General features: G+C 50.6%; 1 protein-coding gene across 1 annotated transcript in view; it reads left to right on the top strand.

Moving 5' to 3' along the window:
* The window catches only part of LOC138867912 (pneumococcal serine-rich repeat protein-like), a 17,927-nt gene that overhangs the window by 6,379 nt on the left and 1,548 nt on the right, over nucleotides 1-10,000 (top strand). Inside the window, exons 3-5 of the mRNA XM_070144994.1 lie at nucleotides 1-74; nucleotides 523-1,230; nucleotides 1,597-10,000. The exon at nucleotides 1-74 is cut by the window's left edge and continues 43 nt beyond it; the exon at nucleotides 1,597-10,000 is cut by the window's right edge and continues 1,548 nt beyond it. Coding sequence (XP_070001095.1) covers nucleotides 1-74; nucleotides 523-1,230; nucleotides 1,597-10,000 — 9,186 coding nt within the window. The remainder of the gene's footprint in view (nucleotides 75-522; nucleotides 1,231-1,596) is intronic.

The following is a 10,000-nucleotide window of genomic DNA, read 5'->3' as shown; positions in this document are numbered from 1 at the left end:
GTTGGGCGTGGGTTGCTCCGCAGAGGTTTGCAATAACGGGATTTGGGAGATGGAGAATGTTGATTGCAGGAAAGGTGCGTGCAACATGAGCGTTGTCCTGGTTATCAATTGTTAGTAGTGCTATGTATTGGTATTATCATTGATGATTATCGATTATTATCAATTTTTCGTATGTTTTTTATCTTTATTCATTGGTTTTCTTTTCTTTTTTTCTGGTTGTATTTGATTTCATCTGATTTTAGTATGATTATTATATTATCAAAAGGTGTTTTGGCTTATTAGCTTTTGTGGATGTTATACTAAATAAGTTAATATCTGTACTAATAGACACGCACAGACAGATACAAACACATAAATACTCACACATGAATACGCACACAATCAAATAAACGCACGCTCAGATACACACAGTCAAACACATACATTCAAACATACACACACACATACTCAAACACATACACACAAAACACGCAAGCCAAAGCCCATTCAATCCCAATCTATTTCCTGCGCCTCTCCTCCCAGAAATCGGAGAGCGCGCCGCAGCCTTCGCCGAATCCCTAAGCACTATCCTACAGGACCTCCTCCGTCGGATTGCCACCGTCATCCCGTCCCTGCAGAGCCAGAAGGACGAGATCGAGAATGCCATCATGACGCTCGAACCTTCCCTGGTCTCCCTGGCGAAGGAGGGAACCCCCGCTCTGAAATCCTTCGCCGAGAAACTCTACAAGGCCTATGAAAAGTACCTGAAGATCGTCGCCCCTCTGAAAGTAGAGGTCATGAAAGACCTCGTCCCGACCTACAAGGCTTTGCTGGCGGCCCTCGATCCTTCCGCGAGGGAGTGGGTCAAGGTCATGTCGCCCGTGTGCCCAAAACTGGCGTCGAATATGATCCAAGTCGTGTCGGCATTCACGACCCATCTCCGCGACTTCGTGAGAGAGTTCAACGCGGTGATGCGTCGGCCAACGGAGGAATCTCTGGCGTTCATCGAGCACTTTCTGCAGGAGGTGAATAAGAAGGCAGGTACGGAGGAAGCATACAGAAAGCTGTTTGAAGAAGTCAGGAAGGCGTTGCAGGAACTCTCCAAAGAAATAAATCATATGGAAATTCAGAAGACGATTGAAACACTTGCCCTTGAAACCAAACGATGGATTTTGTCGCTGGCGCAGAATGAGGCGAAGACGGAAGACCTCGCTTGCATATTCGACCCCCTGCAGACAGGCTGGTTTTCAGGTGAGGCCGTTTTTCTCTTTTCCTCTCTCTGTCTTTGCCTTTCTCTCTGCCTCTGCTTTTCTCTCTGTCTCTGATTTTCTCTCTGTTTCTGCCTTTCTCTCTGTCTTTCTTCTATCTCTTTCTTGTGATTTTACATTCACTTTCGTCAACATCAGCATATCTCCAGCTCTCTTTTCCTCTTCTTGTCTCTATCTTTTCCTGTCTCTGTCTCTGCCTTTTCCTCTCTGCATTCCCTGTATCTGTCACTGGGGGCGTAGGAGGCACAGACAGACAGACAAAGAGAGACAGACAGAGAGAGTCAGAAAGCTACCACAAGACATTTCCACATATCCAGCTTTTTATTGCCTTTCTTTTCTAATTGAACAGGTAGGCCGAATTCCTCCAGGCGACGTCGAGAGACCACCGGTAAGCCTCCTCCACACGGGCCCTCCACAGACCGCCCTCCTCCAGTTTATACAGAAAAGTCTCCCCTTGGCTCCACAGAAGATCCCCAGACAGTAATAGCTGTAACAGCGGACCAGTCTCTCCCCGATTCTACCGAGAAGTCTCCAACAGTCTCCACAGAAAAAGCCTCTATTTCGAAAAGAGAGGCTCTGGCGGTAACTAAGACAGCTCCCACAGAAGAGGCATCGCCAGCGTCCACAGAAAAAGCCTCTATTTCGAAAAGAAAGTCTCTGGCAGTAACCAAGACAACTCCCACAGAAGAGGCATCGCCAGCGTCCACAGAAAAAGCCTCTATTTCGAAAAGAGAGGCTCTGGCGGTAACCAAAACAGCTCCCACAGAAGAGGCACCGCCAGCGTCCACAGAAAAAGCCTCTATTTCGAAAAGAGAATCTCTGGCGGTAACTAAGACAGCTCCCACAGAAGAGGCATCGCCAGCGTCCACAGAAAAAGCCTCTATTTCGAAAAGAGTGTCTCTGGCAGTAACCAAGACAACTCCCACAGAAGAGGCATCGCCAGCGTCCACAGAAAAATCCTCTATTTCGAAAAGAGAGGCTCTGGCGGTAACTAAGACAACTCCCACAGAAGAGGCATCGCCAGCGTCCACAGAAAAAGCCTCTATTTCGAAAAGAGAGTCTCTGGCGGTAACTAAGACAGCTCCCACAGAAGAGGCATGGCCAGCGTCCACAGAGAAAGCCTCTATTTCGAAAAGAGAGTCTCTGGCGGTAACCAAGACAGCTCCCACAGAAGAGGCATCGTCAGCGTCCACAGAAAAAGCCTCTATTTCGAAAAGAGAGGCTCTGGCGGTAACCAAGACAGCTCCCACAGAAGAGGCATCGCCAGCGTCCACAGAAAAAGCCTCTATTTCGAAAAGAGAGGCTCTGGCGGTAACCAAGACAGCTCCCACAGAAGAGGCATCGCCAGCGTCCACAGAAAAAGCCTCCATTTCGAAAAGAGAGTCTCTGGCAGTAACCAAGACAGCTCCCACAGAAGAGGCATCGCCAGCGTCAACAGAAAAAGCCTCTATTTCGAAAAGAGAGGCTCTGGCGGTAACTAAGATAGCTCCCACAGAAGAGGCATTGTCAGCGTCCACAGAAAAAGCCTCTATTTCGAAAAGAGAGGCTCTGGCGGTAACCAAGACAGCTCCCACAGAAGAGGCACCGCCAACGTCCACAGAAAAAGCCTCTATTTCGAAAAGAGAGGCTCTGGCGGTAACCAAGACAGCTCCCACAGAAGAGGCATCGCCAGCGTCCACAGAAAAAGCCTCTATTTCGAAAAGAGAGGCTCTGTCAGTAAGCAAGACAGCTCCCACAGAAGAGGCATCGCCAGCGTCCACAGAAAAAGCCTCTATTTCGAAAAGAGAGTCTCTGGCGGTTACCAAGACAGCTCCCACAGAAGAGACATCGCCAGCGTCCACAGAAAAAGCCTCTATTTCGAAGAGAAAGGCTCTGGCGGTAACCAAGACAGCTCCCACAGAAGAGGCATCGCCAGCGTCCACAGAAAAAGAGTCAATTTCGAAAAGAGAGGCTCTGGCGGTAACTAAGACAGCTCCCACAGAAGAGGCACCGCCAACGTCCACAGAAAAAGCCTCTATTTCGAAAAGAGAGGCTCTGGCGGTAACTAAGATAGCTCCCACAGAAGAGGCATCGCCAGCGTCCACAGAAAAAGAGTCAATTTCGAAAAGAGAGTCTCTGGCGGTAACCAAGACAGCTCCCACAGAAGAGGCACCGCCAGCGTCCACAGAAAAAGAGTCAGTTTCGAAAAGAGAGTCTCTGGCAGTAACCAAGACAGCTCCCACAGAAGAGGCATCGCCAGCGTCCACAGAAAAAGCCTCTATTTCGAAAAGAGAGGCTCTGGCGGTAACTAAGATAGCTCCCACAGAAGAGGCATTGTCAGCGTCCACAGAAAAAGAGTCAATTTCGAAAAGAGAGGCTCTGGCAGTAACCAAGACAGCTCCCACAGAAGAGGCATCGCCAGCGTCCACAGAAAAAGCCTCTATTTCGAAAAGAGAGGCTCTGGCGGTAACCAAGACAGCTCCCACAGAAGAGGCATCGCCAGCGTCCACAGAAAAAGCCTCTATTTCGAAAAGAGAGGCTCTGGCGGTAACCAAGACAGCTCCCACAGAAGAGGCATCGCCAGCGTCCACAGAAAAATCCTCTATTTCGAAAAGAGAGGCTCTGGCAGTAACCAAGACAGCTCCCACAGAAGAGGCATCGCCAGCGTCCACAGAAAAAGCCTCTATTTCGAAAAGAGAGGCTCTGGCGGTAACCAAGACAGCTCCCACAGAAGAGGCACCGCCAACGTCCACAGAAAAAGCCTCTATTTCGAAAAGAGAGGCTCTGGCGGTAACCAAGACAGCTCCCACAGGAGAGGCATCGCCAGCGTCCACAGAAAAAGAGTCAATTTCGAAAAGAGAGGCTCTGGCGGTAACTAAGACAGCTCCCACAGAAGAGGCACCGCCAACGTCCACAGAAAAAGCCTCTATTTCGAAAAGAGAGGCTCTGGCGGTAACTAAGATAGCTCCCACAGAAGAGGCATCGCCAGCGTCCACAGAAAAAGAGTCAATTTCGAAAAGAGAGTCTCTGGCGGTAACCAAGACAGCTCCCACAGAAGAGGCACCGCCAGCGTCCACAGAAAAAGAGTCAGTTTCGAAAAGAGAGTCTCTGGCAGTAACCAAGACAGCTCCCACAGAAGAGGCATCGCCAGCGTCCACAGAAAAAGCCTCTATTTCGAAAAGAGAGGCTCTGGCGGTAACTAAGATAGCTCCCACAGAAGAGGCATTGTCAGCGTCCACAGAAAAAGAGTCAATTTCGAAAAGAGAGGCTCTGGCAGTAAGCAAGACAGCTCCCACAGAAGAGGCATCGCCAGCGTCCACAGAAAAATCCTCTATTTCGAAAAGAGAGGCTCTGGCGGTAACCAAGACAACTCCCACAGAAGAGGCATCGCCAGCGTCCACAGAAAAAGCCTCTATTTCGAAAAGAGAGGCTCTGGCGGTAACCAAGACAGCTCCCACAGAAGAGGCATCGCCAGCGTCCACAGAAAAAGCCTCTATTTCGAAAAGAGAGGCTCTGGCAGTAACCAAGACAGCTCCCACAGAAGAGGCATCGCCAGCGTCCACAGAAAAAGCCTCTATTTCGAAAAGAGAGGCTCTGGCGGTAACCAAGACAGCTCCCACAGAAGAGGCACCGCCAACGTCCACAGAAAAAGCCTCTATTTCGAAAAGAGAGGCTCTGGCGGTAACCAAGACAGCTCCCACAGGAGAGGCATCGCCAGCGTCCACAGAAAAAGCCTCTATTTCGAAAAGAGAGGCTCTGTCAGTAAGCAAGACAGCTCCCACAGAAGAGGCATCGCCAGCGTCCACAGAAAAAGCCTCTATTTCGAAAAGAGAGTCTCTGGCGGTTACCAAGACAGCTCCCACAGAAGAGCCATCGCCAGCGTCCACAGAAAAAGCCTCTATTTCGAAAAGAAAGGCTCTGGCGGTAACCAAGACAGCTCCCACAGAAGAGGCATCGCCAGCGTCCACAGAAAAAGAGTCAATTCCGAAAAGAGAGGCTCTGGCGGTAACTAAGACAGCTCCCACAGAAGAGGCACCGCCAACGTCCACAGAAAAAGCCTCTATTTCGAAAAGAGAGGCTCTGGTGGTAAGTAAGATAGCTCCCACAGAAGAGGCATCGCCAGCGTCCACAGAAAAAGCCTCTATTTCGAAAAGAGAGTCTCTGGCGGTAACCAAGACAGCTCCCACAGAAGAGGCACCGCCAGCGTCCACAGAAAAAGAGTCAATTTCGAAAAGAGAGGCTCTGGCGGTAACCAAGACAGCTCCCACAGAAGAGGCATCGCCAGCGTCCACAGAAAAAGCCTCTATTTCGAAAAGAGAGTCTCTGGCGGTAACTAAGACAGTTCCCACAGAAGAGGCATCGCCAGCGTCCACAGAAAAAGCCTCTATTTCGAAAAGAGAGGCTCTGGCGGTAACCAAGACAGCTCCCACAGAAGAGGCATCGCCAGCGTCCACAGAAAAAGAGTCAATTTCGAAAAGAGAGTCTCTGGCGGTAACTGAGGTAGCTCCCACAGAAGAGGCATCGCCAGCGTCCACAGAAAAATCCTCTATTTCGAAAAGAGAGGCTCTGGCGGTAACCAAGACAGCTCCCACAGAAGAGGCATCGCCAGCGTCCACAGAAAAAGAGTCAATTTCGAAAAGAGAGGCTCTGGCGGTAACCAAGACAGCTCCCACAGAAGAGACATCGCCAGCGTCCACAGAAAAAGCCTCTATTTCGAAAAGAGAGGCTCTGGCGGTAACTAAGATAGCTCCTGCAGAAGAGGCATCGCCAACGTCCACAGAAAAAGAGTCAATTTCGAAAAGAGAGGCTCTGGCGGTAACCAAGACAGCTCCCACAGAAGAGGCATCACCAGCGTCCACAGAAAAAGCCTCAATTTCGAAAAGAGAATCTCTGGCGGTAACCAAGACAGCTCCCACAGAAGAGGCATCGCCATCGTCCACAGAAGAAGAGTCAATTTCGAAAAGAGAGGTTCTGGCAGTAAGCAAGACAGCTCCCACAGAAGAGGCATCGCCAGCGTCCACAGAAAAAGCCTCTATTTCGAAAAGAGAATCTCTGGCGGTAACCAAGACAGCTCCCACCGAAGAGGCATCGCCAGCGTCCACAGAAGAAGAGTCAATTTCGAAAAGAGAGGCTCTGGCAGTAAGCAAGACAGCTCCCACAGAAGAGGCATCGCCAGCGTCCACAGAAAAAGCCTCTATTTCGAAAAGAGAGGCTCTGGCGGTAACCAAGACAGCTCCCGCAGAAGAGGCATCGCCAGCGTCCACAGAAAAAGCCTCTATTTCGAAAAGAGAGGCTCTGGCGGTAACCAAGACAGCTCCCACAGAAGAGGCATCGCCAGCGTCCACAGAAAAAGCCTCTATTTCGAAAAGAGAGGCTCTGGCGGTAACCAAGACAGCTCCCACCGAAGAGGCATCGCCAGCGTCCACAGAGAAAGCCTCTATTTCGAAAAGAGAGTCTCTGGCGGTAACCAAGACAGCTCCCACAGAAGAGGCATCGCCAGCGTCCACAGAAAAAGCCTCTATTTCGAAAAGAGAGGCTCTGGCTGTAACCAAGACAGCTCCCACAGAAGAGGCATCGCCAGCGTCCACGGAAAAAGCCTCTATTTCGAAAAGAGGGTCTCTGGCGGTAACCAAGACAGCTCCCACAGAAGAGGCATCGCCAGCGTCCACAGAAAAAGCCTCTATTTCGAAAAGAGAGGCTCTGGCAGTCACCAAGACAGCTCCCACAGAAGAGGCATCGCCAGGGTCCACGGAAAAAGCCTCTATTTCGAAAAGAGAGTCTCTGGCGGTAACCAAGACAGCTCCCACAGAAAAGGCATCGCCAGCGTCCACAGAAAAAGCCTCTATTTCGAAAAGAGAGTCTCTGGCGGTAACCAAGACAGCTCCCACAGAAGAGGCATCGCCAGCGTCCACAGAAAAAGCCTCTATTTCGAAAAGAGAGGCTCTGGCGGTAACCAAGACAGCTCCCACAAAAGAGGCATCGCCATCGTCCACAGAAGAAGAGTCAATTTCGAAAAGAGAGGCTCTGGCAGTAAGCAAGACAGCTGCCACAGAAGAGGCATCGCCAGCGTCCACAGAAAGAGCCTCCATTTCGAAAAGAGAGTCTCTGGCGGTTACCAAGACAGCTCCCACAGAAGAGGCATCGCCAGCGTCCACAGAAAAAGCCTCTATTTCGAAAAGAGAGTCTCTGGCGGTAACCAAGACAGCTCCCACAGAAGAGGCATCGCCAGCGTCCACAGAAAAAGCCTCTATTTCGAAAAGAGAGTCTCTGGCGGTAACCAAGACAGCTCCCACAGAAGAGGCATCGCCAGCGTCCACAGAAAAAGCCTCTATTTCGAAAAGAGAGGCGTTGGCAGTAACCAAGACAGCTCCCACAGAAGAGGCATCGCCAACGTCCACAGAAAAAGAGTCAATTTCGAAAAGAGAGGCTCTGGCGGTAACCAAGACAACTCCCACAGAAGAGGCATCGCCAGCGTCCACGGAAAAAGCCTCTATTTCGAAAAGAGAGGCTCTGGCGGTAACCAAGATAGCTCCCACAGAAGACGCATCGCCAACGTCCACAGAAAAAGCCTCTATTTCGAAAAGAGAATCTCTGGCGGTAACCAAGACAGCTCCCACAGAAGAGGCATCGCCAGCGTCCACAGAAAAAGCCTCTATTTCGAAAAGAGAATCTCTGGCGGTAACCAAGACAGCTCCCGCAGAAGAGGCATCGCCAGCGTCCACAGAAAAAGAGTCAATTTCGAAAAGAGAGGCTCTGGCGGTAACCAAGACAGCTCCCACAGAAGAGGCATCGCCAGCGTCCACAGAAGAAGAGTCAATTTCGAAAAGAGAGTCTCTGGCAGTAAGCAAGACAGCTCCCACAGAAGAGGCATCGCCAGCGTCCACAGAAAAAGCCTCAATTCCGAAAAGAGAGTCTCTGGCGGTAACCAAGACAGCTCCCACAGAAGAGGCATCGCCAGCGTCCACAGAGAAAGCCTCTATTTCGAAAAGAGAGTCTCTGGCAGTAACCAAGACAGCTCCCACAAAAGAGGCATCGCCAGCGTCCACAGAAAAAGCCTCTATTTCGAAAAGAGAGTCTCTGGCGGTAACCAAGACAGCTCCCACAGAAGAGGCATCGCCAGCGTCCACAGAAAAAGCCTCTATTTCGAAAAGAGAGGCTCTGGCGGTAACTAAGATAGCTCCCACAGAAGAGACATCGCCAGCGTCCACAGAAAAAGCCTCTATTTCGAAAAGAGAGTCTCTGGCGGTTACCAAGACAGCTCCCACAGATGAGGCATCGCCAGCGTCCACAGAGAAAGCCTCTATTTCGAAAAGAGAGTCTCTGGCGGTAACCAAGACAGCTCCCACAGAAGAGGCATCGCCAGCGTCCACAGAAAAAGAGTCAATTTCGAAAAGAGAGGCTCTGGCGGTAACCAAGACAGCTCCCACAGAAGAGGCATCGCCAGCGTCCACAGAAAAATCCTCTATTTCGAAAAGAGAATCTCTGGCGGTAACCAAGACAGCTCCCACAGAAGAGGCATCGCCAGCGTCCACAGAAAAAGAGTCAATTTCGAAAAGAGAGGCTCTGCCGGTAACCAAGACAGCTCCCACAGAAGAGGCATCGCCAGCGTCCACAGAAAAAGCCTCTATTTCGAAAAGAGAGGCTCTGGCGGTAACCAAGACAGCTCCCACAGAAGAGGCACCGCCAGCGTCCACAGAAAAAGCCTCTATTTCGAAAAGAGAGGCTCTGGCGGTAACCAAGACAGCTCCCACAGAAGAGGCATTGCCAGCGTCCACAGAGAAAGCCTCTATTTCGAAAAGAGAATCTCTGGCGGTAACTAAGACAGCTCCCGCAGAAGAGTCATCGCCAGCGTCCACAGAAAAAGACTCTATTTCGAAAAGAGAGGCTCTGGCGGTAACCAAGACAGTTCCCACAGAAGAGGCATCGCCAGCGTCCACAGAAAAAGCCTCAATTTCGAAAAGAGAATCTCTGGCGGTAACCAAGACAGCTCCCACAGAAGAGGCATCGCCATCGTCCACAGAAGAAGAGTCAATTTCGAAAAGAGAGGCTCTGGCAGTAAGCAAGACAGCTCCCACAGAAGAGGCATCGCCAGCGTCCACAGAAAAAGCCTCTATTTCGAAAAGAGAATCTCTGGCGGTAACCAAGACAGCTCCCACAGAAGAGGCATCGCCAGCGTCCACAGAAGAAGAGTCAATTTCGAAAAGAGAGTCTCTGGCAGTAAGCAAGACAGCTCCCACAGAAGAGGCATCGCCAGCGTCCACAGAAAAAGAGTCAATTTCGAAAAGAGAGGCTCTGGCGGTAAGCAAGACAGCTCCCGCAGAAGAGGTATCGCCAGCGTCCACAGAAAAAGCCTCTATTTCGAAAAGAGAGGCTCTGGCGGTAACCAAGACAGCTCCCACAGAAGAGGCATCGCCAACGTCCACAGAAAAAGCCTCTATTTCGAAAAGAGAGGCTCTGGCGGTAACCAAGACAACTCCCACCGAAGAGGCATCGCCAGCGTCCACAGAAAAAGAGTCAATTTCGAAAAGAGAGTCTCTGGCGGTAACCAAGACAGCTCCCACAGAAGAGGCATCGCCAGCGTCCACAGAAAAAGCCTCTATTTCGAAAAGAGAGTCTCTGGCGGTAACCAAGACAGCTCCCACAGAAGAGGCACCGCCAGCGTCCACAAAAAAAGCCTCTATTTCGAAAAGAGAGTCTCTGGCAGTAACCAAGACAACTCCCACAGAAGAGGCATCGCCAGCGTCCACAGAGAAAGCCTCTATTTCGAAAAGAGA

Source organism: Penaeus vannamei, chromosome 33, assembly GCF_042767895.1.
Source record: "Penaeus vannamei isolate JL-2024 chromosome 33, ASM4276789v1, whole genome shotgun sequence".
NCBI lineage: Eukaryota > Metazoa > Arthropoda > Malacostraca > Decapoda > Penaeidae > Penaeus > Penaeus vannamei.
The sequence above is the reverse complement of the archived record's forward strand: the minus strand, read 5'-3'. Positions and strand labels throughout refer to the sequence as shown.